The sequence below is a fragment of the Acinonyx jubatus genome, chromosome C1, assembly GCF_027475565.1.
Source record: "Acinonyx jubatus isolate Ajub_Pintada_27869175 chromosome C1, VMU_Ajub_asm_v1.0, whole genome shotgun sequence".
Classification (NCBI taxonomy): domain Eukaryota; kingdom Metazoa; phylum Chordata; class Mammalia; order Carnivora; family Felidae; genus Acinonyx; species Acinonyx jubatus.
In genome coordinates this window covers 91,262,754-91,289,397 of record NC_069381.1, presented here as the reverse complement: position 1 = coordinate 91,289,397, position 26,644 = coordinate 91,262,754, and the positions used below count along the sequence as shown (strand labels likewise).

Genomic DNA, 26,644 nt, shown 5'->3' with positions numbered 1-26,644 from the left:
CCTGGAGCCTGTTTCCGATTCTGTGTCTCCCTCTCTCTCTGCCCCTCCCCCGTTCATGCTCTGTCTCTCTCTGTCCCAAAAATAAATAAACGTTGAAAAAAAAAATTAAAAAAAAAATGTTTGAAAATAACATAAAAGATCCAATTCACATGGAATCACAAAAGAAAGATATTATGGAAATATACAGTACCTATATGAGGAAAATAAAGGTTCTGAAGGTTATAAAGACTTAGGTAAATAGAAAGACATTATATATTCCTAAATTTCAAATTTCAATATTATAGGGGTGTCAATTTTTCCTAAATTAACCTACAAATTTATTGCAATCCTAATAAAAATACCAAAATAACTTGTGGTATTAACAAAATGATACTAAAGTTCATTTAGAAAAATGTAATAGCCAGAAAATTTCTGAAAAGTAACAGTGATTTAGGTAGAGATTATATCTATCACACATTAAAACACAGCATGAATTAAAATAGGGAAAAATACAAACTAATGGTCAATAAAACAGAATTCAGAAACAGACCAAAATGCAAATAAAGTCTATGATAAAGGTAGTATTTCAGACTAGTTGGGGAAGGAGAAATTGCCCAATAAAATCTGTACAATATCTGGGTATTTAAGAAGAAAGCTGGATCTCTATTAAATAATATATCAGTCAGGGTTCACTGTAGGAACAGAAACTCTGCTAGGTATTTCAAAGAATGGGACTGAATATAGGTACTTAAAAATCAAGAGAAAAAGCTGCAGGGGCAGAAAGTGGGGGCCAACATGTTTTAATTTAAAATTTTTTTTTAATTTTTATTTTGAGAGAGAGAGAGAGAGAGAGAGAGAGAATTTCAAGCAGGTTCTGAGCTGTCAGCACAGAGCCCAACTTCACAAACTGTGAGATCATGACCTGAGCTGAAATCAAGGGTCGGACACTTAACTGACTGAGCCACCCAGATGCCCCGGCCAACATGCTTTTAGACTCAAGGTTATATCACCTTCTGTGATCCAGAGAATATAAATTCAGTGCTGCTACTGCCACCAGCATTGCCTCATGCCCATGCAGCAGGTGACAGACACTAAAACATGGAGTCTGGTTGCTACAAACTTCAGGTGGCAGGAGCTTGCTTATCCACTAGCACAGCCGTGGTAGATGGTCTCTACCTTCCAAATCTTGACCAAATGCAAATCTCTGGCAGAACCTAACCTGTTCAGAACAAACCCTACTTACCTTGGAGTCTACAAAACTTCATTTTTGGCCTTTCATCCCCTTTGGTATGAGATGGGGAGGCATGGGACATAATGTCAAGTGCTAAGAGACCGTACCTAGCATATATTCTCACACTAAAGTCAATTCCAGATGGATGAATTATCTGTAAAAATAAAATGAACTTATTGAAATGTTCCAGAAGAAAGAGTGAATGACTTTATAATATTGAGCGTAAGAAGTATTTCTAAGTACAACATATAATACCAAAGCCATAAAGGAAAAGTGATGGATTTACTACATAACGGTCATACCTATCAGCACAGTTGACCCTTGAACAACATAGATTTTTTTAGATAAATACAGTACAGTATTGTAAGTTATTTTCTCATGATTTTCATTCATTCATTCGTTCATTCATTCATTCATTCATTCAGAGAAAGGGAGAGAACGCAGAGGCAGGGGAGGGGCAGAGAAAGAGGGAGAGAGAATAGAATGCCAAGCAGGCTCTGTGTGCTGTCAGCACAGAGCCCAATGCAGGGCTTGAACCCTAAGCCAAAATCAAGAGTTGGACACTTAACCAACTTGAGCCACTCAGGCTCCCTGTTTCTCATGATTTTCTTAACATTTTTCCTCTCATTTACTTTATTGTAAGAATACAGTATATAATACATATAACACAAAATGTGTGTTGACCGTTTACGTTATTGCTAAGGCTTCTGGTCAACAGTATGCTATTAGTAGTTAAGTTTTTGAGGAGTAAATGCAGATTTTCAATTGTGCGGTTGGGGAGGGTGGGGGTCAGTGTCCATAAACCCATGTTGTTCAAGGGTCAGCTAGATTTTATTTATTTATTTATTTTTATTTTTTTTAACGTTTTATTTATTTATGAGACAGAGAGAGACAGAGCATGAATGGGGGAGGGTCAGAGAGAGGGAGACACAGAATCTGAAATAGGCTCCAGGCTCTAAGCTGTCAGCACAGAGCCCAAAGCGGGGCTCAAACTCACGAACCGCGAGATCATGACCTGAGCCGAAGTCGGCTGCCTAACCGACTGAGCCACCCAGGTGCCCCAGGGTCAGCTAGATTTTAAACGCACAAATACTTTGACCAGCTATGCCATTGCTAGAAATTTATATTATAAAAATTTGAGTGTTTGCAAAGGTTATGTACCCAAATAATGCAGCATTATATATAAGCAAAACTCTAAAGATGAGTAATATATAAAATTATGGTCCCTAATGTGACAACACTAGGAGGACAGGCTAAAAGAGGTATTTGAAATGAAGACATTCCTTTTGTGTAATACCTGTGCAAACACATCCTTATATTATCCAACCTATACAAATATTACATTGTTTTTATAGAATATCAACCCAGGCTATCTTGATGGGAAGATTATGGTGCATTCTTTTTTTTTTTTTGTAAAATTCTGATTTAGAATTTTTAAGTTCCCAACTTCCCTCTCCTCCCCTGCCCCCAAAAAGATAATTTTTGTAACTATACATTTATTTTCTCTTAGAATATTCACAATTAATTTTGGCTTTCTAATTTAAACATACATGACTCTGAAATTACATAAAATTGTGTTCTTTAGAAGTATCTGGGAAGACAGTATACACTGTGAAATTATTTCTATTAATGACAATACTATTTTATACATAAAAGAAATTATGAATTTCAAATGGAAAAAAACCTGCACTTATAGAAAATCATTCTATCATACACACACTTAAAGTTTTTACTTTTACTACCTTTTCACTTAAAATAATTCTTTCCCAAAAAACTATATTTCAGTATAAGACAGATAAGCATATGGTAAGTAATTAATATGTACATAGGTAGTTGTGAAAAATTACCCACAATTCTAATATATTCAGTTCCAAAGGTGAAAAATTTCCTTTTAGAAAGCATTTTAACATTTCTTCTCATCATCTACAAAGCAACAACACTATTTAAATTATTAAACATGGCAAATCCAAAGATATGTAATCATAAAGTCCCTTAAGAAGTATGTTTGAAAAATCATTATTCCATAAAATATTTACAGTGTTAAATTACATGGTAGCAACCTTGTCTTGATCTATTTTAGTTGAACATATTAATAAGAATCTCCAAAAAAAAAAAAAAATCCCTATTCATCCTTAATTAAGGAGACTTTATCCTTGGGTTTATTCAGCATCTTTATATCATCCAAAAGCTTTCTGGGTGTTAAAATATGCGTAGAACCTGGTAGGAGAAAAGATAAATTTTCAGAGGCCAGCACTTAAATAGATTCTTCTTGGTTAATTATATTGCCCTGTCCCTCAAATTTGCAAAGTGCCATAGCTTGGAGCAATTTAGCAAAATTTCTATAGGACACGTTCCCGAAATCTGCCTATACCACAATATTTCACGTCCTTCCTCTTCATTGAACAGTAGGCTTAATAATTCACTCCTAGGGCTCTGTCTTCTTTGTGCTATACATTGATATGCTGAACAGCAAAACTGGAAGTTATTCTATCCCTGTGGCAGAACACGATAGTCACTGTTCAACCACAGGATCATTAAGCAGTGCTCTAGATTTAGACCTGGTGTACAAATGTTGCATTCCATAGACGAGGAGAGGTTATATATCAGTGGCTTTGATAAAATTCTTAAAACTAAATTCCACACAAGACTTGCCAATGTCACATCCACAAAAACATTCAAAATATTTCTGTAATAAAAATGTATTTATGTTTCAAAATTTATTTCATAAGAGCAGAACATAATATTTTAAAAGATACTTAATTTTTAAATCATATAGTATCTTGAAGCTTATTCCTTCAAAATCAGAGTATTTAAAAATCAAATTATCAAAAAGGTCAACCAGGAAAAACTAGTACATCACATAAAACACACTATGATTAATACCTTTTGGCACTGAACAATTAGTCTTACATATAAAATACAACATAAAGTTTTACATATATATTCTTGCATTTAGAGTTTGTTTAAAATAAAATTGAAAAGTGGAAAAAAAAGACTTACCAATAATAACTTCACAGGATTTATGTGCCTGAGAAACTTCATAAGCACAACGCATTTCAGAGTATGTAATTCCTCCAATTACAAAAACAATCAGTTTTGAGCCATTTTTCCTGTCCTCTAAATAATTAGCTCTGGGCTTCTGGCGAGCACTAAAAAATAAACACAAACATGTTAAAAACATTTCCAAAACCATAGTGCTTGTAGATTTCTTAAAAAGGCTAATTCAAGCAAACTCAAATTTGGCACCAACTACACTGATTTTATGGAAATGACTTAACTATGGTATGACTGGAGGATCAAGAATTAGATAGGACAGCCCCACTTCAAGTTTAATTTTGATCAGGGGTGCCTGGCTGGCTCAGTTGGAAGATGGTGCAACTCTTGGAATTCTCTCTCCCTCTCTCTACCCCTCCCCTGCTCACTCTCTCTCTCAAAATAAATAAACTTAAAAAAAAAAGTGGGGGGATGCCTGGATGGCTCAGTCGGTTAAGCACCTGACTTCAGCTCAGGTCATGATCTTGCAGTTTGTGCATTCAAGCCCTGCAATGGGCTCTGTGCTGACAGCTCAGAGCTTGGAGCCTGCTTCAGATTCTGTCTCTCCATCTCTCTCTGCCCCTCCCCTGCTTGTACTCTCTCTCTCTCTCTCTCTCTGTCTCTGTCTCTTTCAAAAAATAGATAAAAAAAAAAACATTAATTTTTTTTTTTTTAAAAAGAGTGGTCTCTGAGGGCTCTCATAAAAAATAAAATATAAAATAAAAAATAAAATAAAACTCTATATACCTGAAAAGTCTATGACTTTCTGGAGTCTTTAAAACCCTCTTGCTTCAGTGCCACTTTCCCCATTTTTTTTAACTTCACAAAGTCATAGACTTCTCAGGTATATTATTTCTTCATATGAAATAAATGAGAGTGTCAGCTGTATTTATAGGTATAGGGAGGGAGGCACAGGTATGGATTTGCAGTTGATGTGGTACTGGGACATTCTATGCTGGAACTCACTGAAGTATGATGGCAGGAGATATTGAAGATATATCTGTACTTTTGTGTTACCTGCAGCATTATTCACAATAGCGACGATACAGAAAACACTTAAATGTCTGCTGGTAGAGAAATGGATAAAGAAAATGTAGTGTATATATCCAGTGGAATATTATTCAGCCTTAAAACAAAAACAAAAAAAAAAAAAGGAAATTCTGCTAATGGCAACACGGATGAACCTGCAGGGCATTATGCTAAGTGAAATTACATTGGACTCAAAGACAAACACTGCATGATCTCATTTCTCTGTGGAATATGAAACAAATTCACAGAAGCAGAGAATAGATTACTGGCTGCCAGGAGTTGGGGGCGGGAAAGGGAAATGAGGCAGTGTTGATCAAAGGACACAAAGTTTCAGTTATGCAAGATGAATTAATTCTGGAGACCTAATGTACTGCCTAGTGACTATAGTTAACAAAAATTATATTGTATATTGAAATTTGCTAAAAGGTTAGATCTTAAATTATTAAATTAAGCCTTCTCACCCCCCCATCCCCCCACACGCATGTGAAAGAAAATGATAACTTTGTAAAGGTAATAGACACATTAATTAGCTTGTGGTGATCATTTACAATGTACATGTATCAAAATACCAAACTGTAGATCTTGAATATATACAGTGTTTCTAAGTCAATTACACCTCAATAAAGTTGTTTAAAAAAAAAAAAAAGATAAAAGGAGTTAGACCTGGGTTACAACTCTGATTCTGTTGCTTTCTAATTCAGTTGCACTTTTCAGCAAGTTACGGAACTTCTTTCTAAACTTCAAGGGTTGTTTCCGGATTAAATGAAAAAATGTACAGGATACACAAAGTATGCAATCTGGTACCAAGGAAACACTCAATAAATAATAGCTATTATTTATATGTCACTTCCTCCCCCAGATTGCTCTAGATCTGCACTGTCAATACAGGAACCACTAGCTCCATGAGGCTATTAAATTTTTTTTTAAGTTTATTTATTTATTTTGAGAGAGGGAGAGAGAGGGAGAAAGAGAGTGAGCGAGCGTGAGTGGGACAGGGGCAAAGAGAGAGAATACCAAGCAGGCTCTGCACTATCAGCACAGAGCCTGATTCAGGGCTCGAACCCATGAACCATGAGATCATGACCTGAGCCAAAACCAAGAGTCAGACGCTCAACCGACTGAACCACCCAGGTGCCCCAAAGCTACTTAAATGTAATTAAAATTAAATAAAATAAAAAATTCAGTCATACTAGCCACATATCATGTGCTCAACAGCCATATGTGGCTAGTGACTATCATACTATAGAGGACAGATATATGACATTTCCATTACTGCAAGAAAGTTCTACTGGATAGCACTGCTATTCACAGGAATCATGTTCCCACACTTCACTAGTAAAAATTTTGAGCTTTTACTTCAAACGTAAATATTTCAAAATAAAATTTTTGTACACCTAGGGGTGCCTGGGTGGCTCAGTTGGTTAAGTGTCCGACTTCGCCTCAGGTCATGATCTCATGGTTTGTGGGTTTGAGGCCCTGCATCAGGCTCTGTGCTGACAGCTCAGAGCCTGGAGCCTGCTTCTAATTCTGTGTCTCCCACTCTCTCTGGCTCTCCCCGACTCATGCTCTGTCTCTCTCTCAGAAATAAATAAACATTAAAAAAAATTTTTTTTAAATTATATGTGTATTGGTGCATATTAATAAAGCTTTAATTTCTCCCTCTTTTGTAAAAATAAATACCCTCAAATCATCTTGTCACCCACTTTGGAGACCATGTTCTAGAGGACCTCTAAGATCCTGCAATGTAGGATCCCATAGTAAACTTTTAATAATGTTCTTGTCTACATCATTTCCATCTGACATCTTAAGGAATGACGAAGGCGTCAACAACAGAAAAAAAAGTAAGAATCAGTAACTGGTTTTGAAAGATGAAACAGGAATTAAGATACACTCATGATTCCCATATAAGATACATCAAGCAGATACTAAAAGTGCAATTTTGGTTTAAAAACTGTTTCCAAAGTAAGAGAATTAGAGTAAGGAAGGAAAAAAAAAAAAAAAAGGAAGAAAAATGGGATCATGCTGCTCAAAACAATTATGTGGTTCTAACAATTTTTAAACTTCTGAATAGCAGTTTTGAGGGATTATATTTAATTTGTTTCACATATATGTATAAGATGCTGTGCTAGTGTTTTACATTCTGATAGATTAAACAAATAGTAATTAAAATCCCTAGATCCTAAAAATCTCACTCTAGAAAGCATCTAGAAGCTTTCGTGAAAATAAGAGTGAAACTCTTTTTAAAAGCACAGCTGAAAGTAAACAAGTAAGAGAAATCTCCCAAAGGCCAGCAGTAAAAAGGAAGCTAAAAACTAGGCTGGTAAACTGAGTTGAGGCTTGGTCTGCCTTGTAGAATGAATGTTAGCTTAATCTTGGCAAACAAAGATGTTTACCAGTTTAATGAACAAAGGAGACAAAGCCTTAGGTATTGTGCAAAGTAGGGTCTGGGAGTTGAGACCCCTGCATTACATAAGATCATGACATTCATTTGTTCTACAGTATGGTATGTTTTCATATTGCTTACCTAGACTCACTTAAAACAGGTCATGGTTAAAGAAAAACTGTCTTTTAAGTCACTATTCTTCCAGAAGAATTCTCAAAATAAGAGTACTTCTCAATGTAAGAGTACTTTCAATTATTAGTCTATAATATCATACTTCTATAGCTTTTACCTTACAGCCCCTGAGCCATTCCATACTGCTGGACACTGGGAACAATATGGCCATTCTTTTGAATCTAATCTATTATCGATGGCATCCTAGGGAAGAAAAAAATTAACACCATCAAAAAAATGTAAATTCCAGGATTTTTTTCTTAATATTTATTTTTGAGAGACACAGAGACAGAACACGAGCCAGGGAGGGACAGAGAGAGAGGGAGACACAGAATCCAAAGCAGGCTCCAGGCTCTGAGCTATCAGCACAGAGCCCAACACGGGGCTTGAACCCATGAACCATGAGATCATGACCTGGGCCGAAGTGGGACACTCAACCGACTAAGCCACCCAGGTGCCCCCTCCAGGATTTTTTATTTGTATGTTTTACATAAAACTCAAAATTTGTGTTAACAATTAAGGAACCTCAAGATATATAAATATTTAATAAAATAAGGTTAACCTTCTCTCTGAAACTTACAAACCTTACTTGCTTCAAAAATTAATGCAATCCTTTATTTACTTATTAAATTAACATTTACTGAATGTCTAAGTTTCATTTGGAGGGTCTACTGGTGTAAGGATTACAGAGACTTTATCAAAACCTTTATCTCTAGAGCACTACAGGTTTCTAAATACCATCCTAGTCCTAACATACCTCTTAGGCTACTGGAGAGTCCAGGTTTTGCCCTTCATTGCAATGGCTCTAAAATAAAATGTGCGCTCCTGACCTAGGGGTAATCAAGACAATCCAAGGGGATGAGAGAAGTTTTCCTTTATGTTTAAAAAAATTTTTTTAAGGGTTACATTTTATGATATACTTATATGTATGGGTATACTATATACATACATTATGCTTTATCAGTACAGTAATGCATACTTCACAAATAGTTCATATGCTAACTCATGTTCATAATTTTTATGGTTAAGTGTACATGATTAAAACAGTTTGGAGACCACTGCTTTACAGCATGGTAGTATAATAGGTATCAGTAGGTGGGCACAAGGAATGAGCACAAGGTACTGAGTAGTCCAAGAATATTTCATTAAGATTGTAAGAAGCCTAGCTTGCATGTAACTAAGTAAGTAAAGTAACTAAATAAATAAATACAAACATAAAAAGATTGTAAGAAGCAAAGAAACCAAGTTTCAGGAGAAATCTTGAAGGCCTTAGAATGTCACTGAGCCAAAAATAGACCATTTTTAAATTAACATGCAAATCCTTGTTACAGGGTTCAGGATAGTCAATTCTCATTTTAAAAGTACTAGCCAAGGGCCACCTGGGTGGCTCAGTCAGTTAAGTGTCCGACTCTTGATTTTGGCTCAGGTCATGAACTCAAGGTTCAAGAAATCAAGCCCTTTGTCAGGCTCTCTGCTGGCAGCGCCGAGCCTGCTTAGGATTCTCTTTCTCTGTCCCTCCCCTGCTCATGCTCTCTTGCTCTCAAACATTAAGAAATATATTTTTTTAAAGTACTAGCCAAGAAAGACTACTTAATTCTACATCCTTGTTATGGATAGGGAAAAAAATCGTATGCTATATAACAAAGTCTAAATTCTTTAAACTTTTCATCTATGTTAAACATGTATGAATGACATAAAATTAGCCAAGCAAAACAGGAAAATCATAGTAATAAATTATAAACATTTAGTTCTCAAAGCAAAATAGAAATTGGGGTTTAAGTCAAAGGAAAATTGGAATAAATAGAACTATATGATTATAACTGAAGAATCAATGCCATGATTTTATTGTTCATAATATAATTTTTATTAGTTCATTTTCTAATTTCCTATAAATGAATATTAATTTCTAAAAGGAAACAGTATTAAAGGCATAAACCATCTGTTGGATATAACAGCAAACTACAATTTACAATTTACAGTTTAATATCACAAATACATTTCCAAGAATACTAGAGTGTAACTTTTTTTTAATGTTTATTTTTGAGAGAAAGAGACAGAGTGTGAGCACGAGAGGGGCAGAGAGAGAGGGAAACACGGAATCCGAAGCAGGCTCCAGGCTCTGAGCTGTCAGCACAGAGCCCGACGTGGCGCTTGAACTCATGAGCAGTGAGATCATGACCTGAGCTGAAGTTGGGCTTAACTGACTGAGCCAGCTAGGTACCCCTGGAGTCTAACACTTTCTAACAGTGGTAACATACAAATGTTATTTTGTTGAACTTTCATTCAAATAAATTATTTATATTTATGCTACATAGAGTTATTAAAACAATAGTTTTTTTCATAAGGCAGTTATGTGTACTTATTTTTATCTTGAGGCCATTAGTGTGTAAATTTGTTTGATATCTTCACAGAAAGAATCTTCAAGTTTCCTTTCTTCCCCTGACCCCAGATACAGCCTTCTTTTGTGAACTCTCCCAGTAGTGCAGAAAATTCCTGACCCATAGATATGCTCAGACTGACAAATATACAAAGAGTAAAGAATACTCTACAGAAAGGCGCTTAGCGTATAAGTAAAATTTAATGAATTATACCTCCAAAATATCTTTGATAAAAGGTGTCCATCGGGAGAGTTGAAAAGTTTCTTCTGTAGACCTATCCTTTCTTAATGGTTTGCCTTGTTGAGACTAATACAAATAGAGGAAAAAATTAAAAATCAGTAATTTTATTTAGTAATATTCACTTATTACATTTTCTTAAAAACATACATAATTTACAGCAAATACTATGTGTATTTGACTTAGAACTAAGAGTGGAAATGCTTACTCAAAAAAAATCTGAATAGGAGTGGTCACAGAATTTCACAGTATTTTGTGCTCTCATGATAAAATATGTAATAGTATCAGAAATTATATTTACTCAAAAGTGCTATAAAACTTGATGGTAAAGACTGGGAGTCTAAACAGAATTCTTTCAAAATTTGCTATAAATGAATCATACAGAAAAGTATAAGAGCAAATTACAACAGAAAACAAAAGATACAAATTCACTAGAAAATGTACTTGTACAAATTACTCATATACAGAAAATAAAATTAAAATTTTTCTACTTACCAAATCTATCGAGTGAAATTAAGACTATCCACATGGATTTCCCATATGAGGAAACATATTTAATGTAAACACACACATGCATGTATATGAATATATACCAAATGTAAGATTTCTTACCGGGGGGACAATGGGAACACCAAGGTAACTCCAGTTACGGATCATGTCACTCTCATTTTCTATCTTTACATTCTGGATCAACCTGTCCAAATTTTCTTCTGTAGTTCCTTAGATAAAAATATATGAGTAAACAGTCACATAATTGCTACCACAATCATCTCTAGGTTTCAGGTAGTACCCATTAATAAAGCTTTTTAAATAAAAACAAATGTTTAATTACATACCCCCTTTGGTATTCTCCCAATTTCCTATTTTTCTTTATGTTTATCTTAACCAACTTCAGCTACTATCTTTGAATTTTCTAAGACCTTCTTATGATGAATAGTGAAGTACTTAATTATAAAGTGATTTTAGAGCTGAGTATTTCAATATATTCGTGAAATAAAGTCTCAATTACCATTAATACTGAAGATGTAAAGTAGAATCGCTCTTATTTTATCGTAATTATCATGATTTTTGTTGAGTAGAACTGGAAGAAGTACTCGCATAGAATCTTTCACTTTCTGTCCTTCTGCATCAGTTCCAAGTGCCAGGTCCTTAATGAAAATTAAATATAGTCAGCGGCCTATAATCCAAATTCATTTTTTTAATTAAAAACATCTTAAACCCAAGGGTGCCTGGCTGGCTCAGTCAGTAGAGTGTGAGACACTTGATCTCGAGGTTGTAAGTTCAAGTCCCATGTTGGATGTAAAGATTACTTAAAAATAAAATCTTTTAAAAAATACCTTAAATTATGTCAAATTTTAATGTAACACTGATGATACTTCACAAAAAAGCAGGCATCACTTGTAAACTATTGACTGTCTAAAATATAAAAAGTCAAAAAATAATTCAAAGAAACTCATTAATCTAAACCTATGCTAATATGGTAGCCTTGAGCCACATGTGGTCAATGAGCATTTGAAATGTGGCTAGACTAAATTAAGATGTGCTTACAAGTGAAAACACCAGATTCTGAAGACTCAGTTTTTAAAAAGGAATGTAAAATATTTCACTAATAATTTTATATTGATTACATGTTGAAATAACATTTTGAATTTATTATGTTAGGTCAAGTATATTACTAAAATTAACTATACGTGTTTCTTTTTATGTTTTAACATGATTACAGCTGACCCTTGAACAACACAGGTTTGAAGTGTGTGGGTCCACTTATACATGGACTTTTCCTTTTCCTTTTTTTTTTTTTTAAGTTTATTTATATTTAGAGAGAGAGACAGAGACAGTGAGCAAGCATGAGTGGGGGAAGAACAGAGAGGGAGGGAGAGAGAGAATTCCAAGCAGGTTCTGTGCTGACAAAGCACAGAGCCTGACACAGTTTGTGGGTTTGAACCCACAAACCCTAAGATCATGACCTGAGCCAAAATCAAGAGTTAGATGTTTAACTGACTGAGCCACTCAGGCACCCTGGATTTTTTCAATAAATATAGCACAGGACTTTATTTTTATTTTATTTTTTTTAGTTTTTATTTAAATTCCAGTTATTTAACATACAGTGTAGTATTAGTTTCAGGTGTAGAATTATGTGATTCATCATCACTTAAATACAATACCCAGTGTTCATCATAACAAGTGCCCTCCTTAATATCCATGACCCATCTAGCCCATCCACCCACTCCCCTCCCCTCCAGTTAACTATGAGTTTGTTCTCTAAGTTTCTTGGTTTGCCTCTCTCTATTTCCCTTCCCCATCAATGTTCATTTGCTTTGTTTCTTAAATTCCACATATGAATGAAATCATATGGTATTTGTCTTTCTTGGACTTATTTTGTTTAGCTTAATAGTCCCTTGCTCCATCCACATTGTTGCAAATGGCAAGATTTCATTCTTTTTTTTATGGCTGGGTAATATTCCTGTGTGTGTGCGTATACACACACACACACACACACACACACCACTTCTTTATCCATTCCTCAGTCGATGGACACTTGGGCTCTTTCCATAATTTGGCTATTGTTGAACATGCTATAAATACTGGGGTGCATGTGGCCCTTCGAATCAGTATTTTTGTATATTGTGGGTAAATACCTAGTAGTGCAATTGCTAGATCATGGGGTAGTCCTATTTTTAACTTTTTGAGGAACCTCCATACTGTTTTCCAGAGTGGCTGCACCTGTTTAGCACAGCACTTTTGTTTTATTTCATTTTAATTAATTACTTAATCAATTTAGAGGGAGAATGTATGTGTGAATGTGCAGGCACATGAGTGGGGGAGGGGTAGAGAGACCACAACCTGAGCCGAAATCAAGAGTTGGACGCTCAACTGAGCCACCCAAGTACCCCAGCACAGTACTTTAAATGTATTTTCTCTTATGATTTTCTTAGAAACATTTCATTTTCTCTAGCTTACAATATCATAAGAATACAGTATATAATATGTATAACATATAAAATGTGTATTAATCAATTGCTTATGGTATCAGAAAGGCTTCTGGCCAACAGATGTTATTAGTAGTTAAGTTTTGGGGGAATCAAAAGTTATACATGGATTTTTTTACTGTGTGGGCGGTCAGCGCCCCTGATCCTTGTTCAAGAGTCAACTGTACTATAATATTTAAAATTACATGGGGTATCTGGATGGCTCAGTTGGTTAAGCATCTGACTCTTGGTTTTGGCTCAGGTCATGATCTCACGGTTTGTGGGTTTGAGCCCTACATCAGGCACTGTGCTGATGATGCAGAGTCTGCTTGGGATTCCCTCTCTCCCTGTCTCACTGCCACTCTCTCTCTCTCTCAAATAAACATTAAAAAAATTAAAATCACATATGGTTTGCATTCTATTTCTCTTTGCACTAAATAGTTTGGCATTAAAGAGGGGCCTCTAAAACAAGTTAAATGTGCCAATGCAGTACTCTGCAGGATGCTGCATTAAATGTTGTACCTACTGAGAAAGGCCTGCCAACAGTGCTACTCTGAAACAATGTTCTAAATACTTAAATTATTCCATTTAACCAAAAACGCATAATCACAGATTAGGAGGAACTGCTTACTATGATACTTATAGCTACATGATAATGTTGGTGAATAGTGATGTATTTAAATACTGCCTAGTTGAGTCCCCTTCTAAGAGAGATTTTGTGGTTTAGCACACCTTACAAAGTTCATTCCGGAAATGTATTAGGACATATGTATTTCTCACTCTGCACATACCTGTTCACTTTTGCAGAGCTTTTCTATATTAGGCTTGAATTTATTCATGCAATCTTCTGCTAAGTTAAGATGGACAACTTGCTGAAAAACAAATCAATCATTTAAATCATTTTAATTTCTTTTTAAGCAACTGATAATACTAAACTTGTAAGATGGGCCTGAAGGAAATTATGGGCTTAGGCAGAAAGTAGGTACCGTGTAAAGCAAGGAAAATAGCTCAAGAAAAAGAAAAAAGTAACAATTAACATGGTCCACAGGAGACAATCAACAGACAGCAAAAAACAGAAGGGTTGAGTATGTGTTGGGTTTAAGAGTAATGAAAAAGAAGCAGAGAAAGAAAAACAGCTAAGTCCTTAAAGTTTGAATTTATATTATTGGTTCTTGATTAGGGTGCCATATGATAAAAAATGAGTTAAAATTATTCTGATAATGACTCATAAGAAAGAATGATACACCACTACCAACAACAACAAAAGTTTACCTACCAACGTGGCTTAACTGCTCTTAACTACTAACACATAACTATTAAGGAACCAAGTAGAGTAACAACCAATGGTCAATCCAATATTAAATTTTCTTATTAAGTTGATAAATACAAAATTCTCTGTCTGGCTGTTCAAGACAAAGGTATAAAAAGTTTAAGCTGGATTTGGATGAATCTACATTATATACAGAGAATACTACTGAGAAGCTTAAGTATTTGGAAAATTTCCCAGACCTAGACTAAAATTTTAGAGGTTAACTAACACCCACTATCCCATGACACCCACTACTAAACCTGACTATAGAACTGGATGACTAATAAACTAAAAATGATAAAGTATCTCATGTATAATACTGCTTACCTTAGTAATCTGTTTACGGAAATGGGGCATCTTTTTCATCAGTTGCGCAAGAGCACTAAGTGATGTCTAGGAAAAAATCAAACATTTTTAAAGCAAACTTATAATTCTGGTATTTTACATAAAAATTTTTAAATCTTGTAGTTTTATTGTTAATTTTCTAAGTATTTGGCAAATTAAAAAAATTCAAGAGGCTTCCAGTTTCAGTCACAATAAAGTAGCTAATTTCAAAATTATTCTACCTCCATAAACAAAAATAGAATTGGACAAAGTAAATAAGACAACTCTCAGGCAATGGCTACGAAAAACTGCTCACAGCTAAGATACGTAAGCAGAAGAAAGCACTGAAGGTGATCCCTACACTTACCCTAGCTTTTCCCTTGAGCACTTTAGAAAGAATGGTGAAAGGAAATAGAATTCAACTAAAAAGCACTAGTCTCTCCAGGCAGAGGAAAAAGAGGTCAGAGTTTGGGGCTGGTGAGATAGGGTTTAGGGGGCAGGGTGCTAGGAAAGAGCCAGTCACAACATAACTCAAAGATATAACTCAAAGAAGGGTTGTCTTTGGATCCCTGGCCAAACACCAACCTGCACATGTAAAGGGCAAAACTTTTAAAGGTCTAACACAGAGGGGCACCTGGGTGGCTCAGTTGGCTAAAAGCATCCAACTTTGGCTCAGGTCATGATCTCACGGTTCGTGGGTTTGAGCCCCACGTGAGACTCTGTGCTGACAGCTCAGAGCCTGGAGCCTGCTTCAGATTCTGTGTCTCCCCCTCTCTCTGCCCCTCCGCTGCTTGCGCTCTGTCTCTGTCTTTCAAAAATAAATAAAACGTGAAAAAAAAACTTCAAAAAAAAAAAAAAAAAGGCCTACCAGAGAACAATGGTGGGTGCCTAAATGCTGAACAGAGATTTCAGAGGGGTCTTAGTGCTAAGAAAATACTGGCATTCTCTGATCCGAAGAAGACAGTGTTAAGGGAATATCCCCAGAGATTAAGTTCTAGTCTAGGACTATGTCTCTGAACTAAAGGAAATATGCTAACCATAACAGTGCCTGACATGAAGTGGCAACAAAATTAAGATTATTCATCAGCAAATTAAATCCCTGCCAGAACAGAACTCAATACTCTTTGCAGGGAGAACATCATCTAGAGCTTCTGCAATGTAATCTATGATGTCTAACATGCACGAAAATATTACTGGACATATAAGACAAAAAAAGTGATCAATATTGAATAGTAAAAGTAGACTCAAGACAAAGAAGATGCGGTATATATACACAATGGGATACTACCAGATGTAAACAAAGAATGACATCTTGCCGTTTGCAACAACATGGATGGATCTAGAGGGTATGATGCTAGTGAAATAAGTCAGAGAAAGACAAATATCATATGATTTCACTCATGTGGAATCTAAAAAACAAAAGAACAAAGAAAAGAAGAGACAAACCAAAAAAACCAGACTCTTAACTGCAGAGAACAAATTGATGGTTACCAGAGAGAACATGGGTGGAGGGATGGGTGAAACAGGTGAAAGGGATTAAGAGTACACTTATCATGATGAACACTGAATCATATATGGAATTGCTGAATCACTATATTGTATACCTGAAACTAATATAACACTGTACGTTAACTATACTGGTATTAAAAAAAAAAAAAAGGTAGACCCAGGACAATCCAGATGTTGGAGTTAGCAGACAAGGAATTCAAAAATAGCATATTTATGTTAAAGAAAACAGAGGAAAAGATGGACTAAATGGATAAAAAGATACAGTACTTCAATAGAAAATTAGAATTTATTTAAAAAATTCAATGGATGTCTTGGAACTAAATGCGATATTAGAAATCAAAAACATAGTGATTCCTTTACAATGCTGGAGGGACTATAAAATAGTACAGCCACAGTATTTTGGAATTTTCTTATGAAGTTAAACATATATTCACTCTATGGCCCAGCAATCTCACCCTTAATTGTCTACCCAAGAGAATGAAAACATCTTTTTACACAAAACCTGAATGTTTTATAGTGGCTTTATTCATAATTGCCAACAACTTGAAAAAAATTTCAATGTTCAGCAAGATGGGAATAGATAAACACAGTGGAGTACTTCTAAGCATTAAAGGGTAAAACCACTGTTACAGCCAACATGAATGTCAAGTGCATTATCGTAAATGAGAAAAGTCATACTGTATTATTCCATTTAGATGACATTCTAGAAAAGGCAAATCTACAGAGACAGAAAACAGATTAGTGGTTGCCAGGAGATCAGAGTTGTATACAGAGGTTGTCTACAAAGAGGCACAAGGGAATTTGGGGGAGGTGGTGGAACTATTCTATAACTTGACTGTAGTTATTTGATTGTATGAATTTGTCAAAACGAATAGAATTTTATACTATAGAGAGAAAACTTTACAAATCATTTAAAAATAATACATAGAATGGGTTTAACAGCATACTGGACACAAAAGAGACAGAAATAGGAGACTCAAAGGTTAACAGAAAATATTCAATTAAAGTAGAGAGGGAAATATGGGGGGAAAAGAACAGAATGTAAAAGATGTGGAATATGGTAAAAAAAAAAAAAAAAAAAAAATCTCTAAAACACAAGTGAATGGAGTCCTAGAAGGAAAGGAGAAAGATCAGGACAAACACGAGGAAATAATGACCAAGAATTTTTACAAATATGATGAAAGTTATTAATCAGTGATTTAAGAAGCCCAACAAACCCAAGGAAGATACATATTATATATATATATTATATACATTATACACATTATAGTAAGAAATATGATGGCTAAATTGTTAAAAATCAAAGATAAAGGGAAAATCTTTAAAAAGCCACTTTATCTTCAGGAAGATAACATGACAGCTGCTTTCTTTAATATAAAATATGGTGCCCAGAAGGTGATGTTTTACAATCTTCACATTGCTGAAAGGAAAACTGCTAACCTTTCATTTTAAATGCAGCAAAAGTGTAGCTGAAAAGCTTACAAAACAAAGATAACCTCAGATAAAACAAAAATTGAGAGAATTCATCTGGCCCTTGGAAAAACTGAAGAGTTATAAGGAATAAGTAACAATACATCTCATAAATATGAGGGCAATATAAAAGTCTATTGAGAATTTAAATGATAACAACTTCAGTTTATAAACACATGTTAAAGTAAAATACACGACGATAATGGCACAAAAGAGGAAGGAGGAAAATGTAGTTAAACTTTTACAAGGCTCTTGAATTCTTCAGGACATGGCAAAAGTATACTTACTTTAAGGTAGACTGTGATAATACATTTAGTAATACCTAGCATAATGACTATAAAAAGGATACTAAAAGATAAAACAAATTTATATTGGAGATAAAATGGAATCATTAAAAAAAAATACAATACATAAAGGTGACAGAAAAGAAAAAGACAAAAGGACAAAACAAATAGAAACAAGATGGTAGACATAAACTCAACTATATCAATAATTATATGAAATATTTATGGACTAAACATTTCAATTAAAGACAAAATTGTCGGGGTACCTGGATGGCTCAGCTGGTTAAATGTCTGGCTCTTGGTTTTGGCTCAGGTCATGATCTCACGGTTTTGTGGATTTGAGCCCCGCATCAGGCTCTGTGCTGACAGTAGGGAGCCTGGTTAGGATTCTCTCTCTCCCTGACCCTTCCCCACTTGGGCGTGTACGTGCACTCTCTCTCTCAAAACAAATAAACAAACTTAAAAAAACTATTTTAAATGTATAAAATTGAAAAGGGTCAGGCTAAATTTTCTTTATTCACAGATGATATTATTGTGTACTCTTTTGGAATGATGGAAATGTTCTCTATTTTGATTTAGGTGGTGGTTCCATATATATATATTTATATATATATTTATGTGTGTGTGTGTGTGTGTGTGTGTGTGTATACATATATATATGTAAAAAGTTACTCAGTATACACTTAAGATTTGTGCACTTGGGTAAATCACACCTCATTATTAAAAAATCCAACAAGAATGCATTGATGAAATTGACTAAATGGCTTTTTAATTTTTTTAAATATTTTTTATTTATTTTTGAGACAGACAGACAGAGAGAGAGAGAGAGAGAGAGAGAGAGAGAGAGAGAGAGTGTGTGTGCACACAGGAGGGGCAGAGAGAGAGGGAGAAACAGAATCCGAAGCAGGCTCCAGGCTCTGAGCTATTCAGCACAGAGCCCGATGAGGGGCTTGAACCCACAAACCAGGAGATCATGACATGAGCTGAAGTTGAACACTCAACTGAGCCACCCAGGTGCCCCAAATGGCCTTTTAAAAATAAACTCAAATGAAACAAGACAGACGAAATGTTGCCAACTGTTGCAACTAGGTAATGGGTACATGGGAGTTCATTTCTTCTACTTTAGTGTGTGTTAGAAATTTCCCAAAGTGGAAAATTAAATAGTTAAAATATACATTTTAAACAAACTTTAAAATTCACCATCATTAGTTTGAATGTTAAATAAAATTCTTACCTTTCCTTCTGTTGCTTTCTTTGTTGATGAAATTTCCTTCATTAGTTTGGGAATTTCCCTGTCAAATTTGAGAAAATTATTTAGATTTCTAAGGTTTAACTCTTTACAGAAATATATTAACATTACAAAATGTACTTTCAGGTACTTAGTGCCTAAAAAATATGGAATAAGAATTAAAATGGGTTCACATACTCCAATACAACTGCAATATGCCGATGTCGAATTCTGACCCAGAGGTCATCATCTTCTTCAAGGACGGCCTCCTTTTCTTTCCCATCTGTTTTGTATCTACAAGCAGACAGAAATATAAAACTTTTGGATTATCTCCCACCTAAAGTGGAAGAAACATCTTTACAAACAATAATTTTAAGACATAGCTCAAGAAACTGAACAATACATATATATATTCAATCCATTAATTTTAGGAGGATAATGAATAAAGTAAGGCATATTGGTATCCTTACATTCAAAATCAAAGTTGTATGTCTACCAAGACATTTTTGCTTTCAAATGTTAGATTCAGCTACATTAAAGAGTTTTAGCTCAGCAAAATGGTACTTTATGAAATATTAAACATTCTACAATCAACTCTAAGAACAAGACTGAATTTATATTAACAATGTGTTCTAATTGCTTAAAATACTATTTTGATGTGCTAATAACCATCAGCACAACTATTAAACACCTATTAAATGTCACCCCTAATGTAGCCTATTAAATACTGAAGGTGTTTCAGTTCACATTTTCACAAACATGTATCCAAGTATGTAAAATCATAAACACGTGTCATCTGTTTCTACATTTTTCCCTAATCCTATAACCACATCTCCAATGAAGAATGACAAAGGATATGAGAGAAAAACTAACGCAGTCATAAAAAATTCTGATTGCCTTAGTAAGTCCTACCGAGGTGAGTAGAAATTCAAGAGGTTCATGAAACTACTCAAAATGGGCTTCTTGACTGCCTCCCCAAATGTAACATCTCCCTTCTTTTTTAATGCAGATAGCCTCCTTCCATCTATAGTGCTAAGGAGATTCAATCATCCTTGGAACTGTCAATTTCCTGAGCCAAGATTAGGAAGTACAGCTTTGAACTTTCCCAGCTCTAAACTGCAGATAATAAATATAGATTTCTACTATATGAATATAATCCCACTTCCATAGCTCCAAAAATTACAGGCCCCATGTATAAAACCATTTACCTATGCAGTCTTAATTGCAAATACCCAAAGGTAGAATGAGAGCTTAATCAGAAGATACATTAAGGACACAGCAGCCTATCTGCCATTTAAAATATAACTTTGTACTTACATAATTCTTTTAACCTTTGATTTATAAACAAAGATTAAGACAGCAAGCCTGACAATACTAAAAGATGATGACAACCCCATTTTAAAAGTACATTTAAAGAAATTACCAATATAAAAAACAGAGTATGGATACTTTGAATTTCCTGCTTTGTACTGTCTCCATTAACAATTGTAATGGAGCACAAACCATAGGGAGTTCAAACTTTCATCTCATTTTATCCCTGGACTTTTTTTGATTCATAAAAGGGAGTATTGCTGGTGTTTTTGTTTTTTTTTTTTTTTTGTTTGTTTGTTTAATAGGTCTCTCCCTTACTCTTAAAAAAATTAAAACTTTCTTTCCTTGCCAGCAAATTTAAAGGGGATGAATATTTTAAATACTAGGTTAGAACTGCCTGAAATGTCTGGAGCCAAGTCCTTCAGTGTCTATTAGTTTCATTCCTTTCTAATCTCTGGAGCAGTGCAGGCTTACAGACCTAAAGGATAACAGAGGTAAACAGTATTATTCTCTCCTGAAAATTCTCAATAAACTGTTTGAAACTACTTTTATGTTAGAAAAATAAGCTATATTGATTTCTCTATGTCACCAGATGTAATATAAATTACAGGAAGGAAATTCAGAAGCCAGGATTTGACCAGAATGCAAATAAGCATACAATAGAAAATACATAAATATATACAACAGAAAAAAGATCTTTTTAATTTATTAAAATTACTGAAATAATTTACACAAAATTTCAGAAAACTAATTTTCATTTTTACTACTATGCTCAAGCAGTAAATCTTAGCTGAAAAACGCCAATTTGGATTTAGAGATTATGATATCAAATAACATGTAATACACATATGCCTGTACATATATATATATATATATACACTCATAATGACTCACAAAAATACAGTAAAATGGTTCCCTAATAAAAAAATTATTTCACTTTTCATTTAGCTATTTGGCCTCACTTTTAAAGTAAATATGCTTATATCAGAGTTAAGTCAATAGGTACTAAATTAGTTAAGACTATGTCTATTCTCAATAGCTATCCTATTCAGTTTTCCAGTATTCTAATCTTCTTAAAGATATTACGTTGACAAGACATACACACAGATACCTTTGGGTGGGTGATTCAGAATAATTACAGCCTAATAAGTTTGAATATGGTTTCCACTTCAATAAATATAATAGTGGGCCAGGTATTTACTCTTAACATAAGCAAGAAGCCCAAATTCCACCGGTTTAAATGTAGCTTTGTTGTAGACATAGTTAAGGAAGCAACTACATCAAAGAAGCTTCAAAGCAGTCAAATTACCCATTAACTTACAAGGTCAAGGTATTTTTTAATACACTATGATTATAGGGGTAAGAGAATAATAAAGTTTCTGAATAACAAAGTTACAGGGGCATTAGATTTCTGGCGCCTACACAAATCATTAAATGCTCATATCCTATATGCTCTTTGTATATGCCCTTTATATGCCCTTCAAAATATACTTGCTTGTATGTATCATTCTCAATTGGCAGTAGATCATATGCCATTGCCTGAAAGGTCAGTTCATGCAGGACAGTGGACACAGGATCAAAGCCACGATCAATTATTATGAGCTGGGAATGAGTTTTACCCTGGAATAACAAGATAAAATTATCTTCAGAAACTTCAATTTGTGTGAACACCTTGTTAATATCTCAGAAAACAAAAGCAGACTTTTCCTAACTTCTGTCTCATTCTTAAGAATGTGAAGTTCTATTAAAACAGAAAAATTGGAGTGGCACAATAGGGGAAAAACCAAGACTACAAAACTGAAAACTTATAATTAAGGAGCCAAACTTGACATTACAATATTGTGAAAATTTGTTTTAAAAAAGTAACATCTGCCTTGAACTAAACCCATTTTCTTAGGAATTTAGTTCCATAAACATTAAAACTGATATAAATTATGAACAGCAGTCACTACTTAGGCTCTTTGTATTACACATGTGCTAAGCAAAAAAATATATATTACTCAATTCTTATAGCAACCCCATGAGGCAGGTATTATATCTCCATATGAGGAAGGCATTAGAGCTTAAAAGTCAGCAACCTGACTAAATGACATAGCTAGTAAGTAGCAAAATGGAGATTCAAACCCATGTCAGTTTCATTCCATGCCTATGCTCTTAACCATTATGCTATTTAAAAGGATTATACTGATACCAGCTAAGATGGCAAATCAAAATGAAAGCCTTGTTATCATTAATTCACAAACAGCAGTAATTATTAAACAGTGAATAACAGTGCTAGGAAAAGTATTGTTAATACTAGTATCTTTCATATGCTTCATTTTAGAAAATGATAAATTATTTGGATTATTATTTAAAGCAGTCAGAAATAACTACAACTCATTAGATAAATACTTCCTATTTATTTACATATATCAGATATAAGTAAATTACATGAGAAAGACCTTTAAAAATTGTTTTAACATTTACTCATTTAAACCTTGAGACAGTATGATACAGTGGCTAAGAATACAGGCTCTGGAATCACATAGATCCAGGTATCAGCCCAGTCTTGACCACTTTCTTGCTAAATGACTTTGGAAAAATTGCTTAACTTAAATATCTCAGTATTCTCATTTGTAAAACAAAATATAACCAGAACCTCTGCTGTACAAGATTATTGTAAAGACTTAATGTAGGGGCACCTGGGTGGCTCAGTTGGTTAAGGGTCTGACTTGGGCTCAGGTCATGATCTCACGGGTCGTGCATTTGAGTTCCGCATCAGGCTCTCTGCTATCAGCACAGAGCCCACTTTGGATCCTCTGTCCTTCCCCTTCCCCCCCCCCCCCCCCCGCCTCTCTCTCTCTCGAAAATAAACTTAAAAAAAAGAAAAAGAGTTAATGTAGTAACACCATAAAACACTTAGTGCACTTAGTGTTATAGGTCCTCAAAAATACAAATATGAAAAAGATGGTGCAATATAAGTGTTATATCAGGGCTTGGGGTTATGACAATACGTGAGAGGAAGTATCATTTGACCTGAAGAGTCGCGAAATGCTTCAAAAAGAATGTGACACTTCATCATGTTCTCAAATGAAGGAAAAATACCAAGCATTTGAAGGATGTATAATTTCCCAGGCAGAAAAATGGAACGCACAAGTTTGTTTTTTTGTGTGGATCTTGCCGTTTTTTGGTTTTTTTTTTTCATTGAAATCATAAAGGAAAAAAGGATATTTACTAACATACCCATCTCTTCCTGCATTCAACATACATTGACTATTACTATGCTACACACTGAGCCACTGTCTTCATCACTACACCAGAACAGCTTTCACCAGACCTCTAGCAACTCTTAAAAGTTGTAAACTAACATTATATCTAAGCTTATACCCTCCTAATCCAGTGCAGGTATTTGTGAATTTCCCTGTTTCACTATGCCTCTGCCAAAGAATACCTGTTATCCAAGCAACAAACCCCTTCTTCCATCATGTTGTACTCATTCTTTAAGTTCAAGAGCCTCCTCCTCTGGGATGCCTTCCAAGACTCCAGTTAGAATATTAATCCACTGCCTATGTTCCCACTACATTCTATGTATTATTTTTTTCATTTCACTTATTAAAGAACACTGTATCAGTGGTTTCCCTTGCCCATCTCCTCTTCTAAACTGTCAACAGTTTCTTCTGCTCATTTAATATGGCTTCCGAGCCCCCTGGCCCCACCTCCTTCAGTTTCCTCAGACTCTTCATTTTCCAACACAAGCCTAAATGCTGCTATTCTCCAGGACTCAACCTCAGTCTCTGATTACTTTATACTGTCTTCATAAGATAATAACAGCTGCCATTTATTAAACTCCTATATGTGCTGAACATGTTAATTCACCTATCTTCATGCCAACCAAGCAAGCTATATGTTTATCGCATCCATTTTATAGATGAAAATACAACTCAGAGTAAATAATTTGTATAAAGTCACAGAGCTAGCAGTAAGATAAGAATAACTATTAAATGTTTACTCAGCAGGCATCATTGTAAGAACTTTAAAAGTAATAACTCATTTAACCCTCTACTTTATAAAATAGGTATCCTTATTATCCCCATTTTACAGTTTAAAAAACTTAAGCACAGAGAAGTTACATTATTTGTCCAAACTAACATATCTATGAATTAAAAATGGCAGAACCAGGAGTTGGACACAGTCCTTACTTCAAAACTCTTATCTTCCCCACTAGACCACAACATTATTAAGGTTCCCTCTACCATCTATATTAATTATTCTTAAATCAATACTGGGAATCTATATCAATAATTCCCAAATCAATGCTGGAAATGAACAATTTTTTTGGTTTATCAAGAAATAAGACAGACTTTGTTCATAATCACTATTTGCCTTTTACACATTACCTTTATTAGGCTCTTTTCATCAATCTTGTAGTAGTTTTCAAGTTTTTTTTCAACAAGCTGGGCAAGCTTACTGGCATTATCTAGAGGTTTACTATAAGTGGAAAAAATGTTCAAACAATTATCCTTCTTTCAAAACACATGTTATAGTATAATAAAGCTGAATTCTAAAATTAAACCATGCAATAATTTATTAATTTAAAAGACTTTATAAACACAGAAAAGTTCAAATAATACATCAAATATTATACCAATCTGTCTGGATTTTACAAATGTAAACCTTATCATATGTGCTTCAAATTTTCTTAAAGAAAATAATATATTATAAATAAAACTGCAGGTCCCTTTATTTCCTTCCTAATTCCTAATCTTCTCCTCTACCTCTATCCACTTCCAATAGCAACCACTGTCATGAATTTGGTGTGTATTCTTCCTGTCAATGCTGTTATATATATTTACTATTTTATATGTTTAACAGTATATGTTATATATGTTTGATATCTGTGTTGACATACACATATCAAATTTACTCACTTTAGTTTTACACAATTTTCCATCATATAATTATATTGGATTCTATGTATTCATCCCCTTAAAGATGGACTTTAAAAAAAAATTTTTTTAAGGTTTATTCATTTTTCAGAGACAGAGCATGAGTGGGGGGAGGGGCAGAGAGAGAGGGAGACACAGAATCTGAAGCTGGGCCCAGGCTCTGAGCTGTCAGCACAGAGCTCAACGCAGGGCTCAAACTCATGGGCTGTGAAATCATGACCTAAACTGAAGTCAGATACCCACCCAGCCTCCCCTTAAAGACGGACATTTAAATCATTCTTAATTTTATACTATTTCAAACAAAAGTGAAACAAATATCTTTGTAAATATATCTCCATGTATGTTTTTCTACATCTAAAAGTATAATTGCTGAATCATGAAGAACATTTTTACTTTTCTAGATACTAGCATGTTACTCTCCAAATGAGTTGACCAATTATCCTTCCTACTAGCAGTGTGAGATTTCCCAATGTGCTAACATCTAATTAGCTTTCCAGTATAATCTTTTGCATAAAGTCTTGTATATCAGTCTTCTAAAATGATAAAATCATAGTTTAAATTACAACTTCATGACCAGTGGCATTAGCATAACTTCTGAATCTACAGGGAAAACTTCTGTGAAAGGCTCCTCAATTAGCACACCAATCTCAAAAATCTCATTGTGACGGCTTCCAAGAGTGAAAGACTCTTTAGGTTTTATACCTTAAAAATAAAATAGCAACTATAAAGAAAAATTTATTACATGTTTAGCTTTAGAGTATTTTCAAAAGGAAATAATTTTATGTCAGAATTACACTTTAACAGTCCGTAAGACATAAAGGAATGCTTTGAGAAACTACAAGTAGGATTTTAATGTAACTTAAATATAAAGTAC

The 26,644-nt window shown here is 34.4% G+C and overlaps 1 protein-coding gene across 2 annotated transcripts in view; it reads right to left on the bottom strand.

The window, feature by feature from the left end:
- Nucleotides 1–378: 378 nt before the first annotated feature.
- STXBP3 (syntaxin binding protein 3) overlaps nt 379–26,644 on the bottom strand; it is a 55,976-nt gene continuing 29,710 nt past the window's right edge. The window contains exons 8-19 of one of the 2 annotated variants that reach the window (XM_027058450.2): nt 25,222–25,312; nt 22,341–22,465; nt 19,733–19,828; nt 19,541–19,598; nt 15,047–15,112; nt 14,202–14,282; nt 11,451–11,589; nt 11,054–11,160; nt 10,418–10,510; nt 7,945–8,030; nt 4,211–4,359; nt 379–3,427 (exon numbers count right to left, since the gene is read on the bottom strand). In XM_027058450.2, coding sequence (XP_026914251.1) covers nt 3,333–3,427; nt 4,211–4,359; nt 7,945–8,030; nt 10,418–10,510; nt 11,054–11,160; nt 11,451–11,589; nt 14,202–14,282; nt 15,047–15,112; nt 19,541–19,598; nt 19,733–19,828; nt 22,341–22,465; nt 25,222–25,312 — 1,186 coding nt within the window. In that variant the 3' untranslated portion in view covers nt 379–3,332. Of the gene's footprint in view, nt 3,428–4,210; nt 4,360–7,944; nt 8,031–8,583; nt 8,657–10,417; nt 10,511–11,053; nt 11,161–11,450; nt 11,590–14,201; nt 14,283–15,046; nt 15,113–19,540; nt 19,599–19,732; nt 19,829–22,340; nt 22,466–25,221; nt 25,313–26,644 lie in introns of those variants that run through there. The other variant, XR_008295118.1, reaches the window with a different exon arrangement.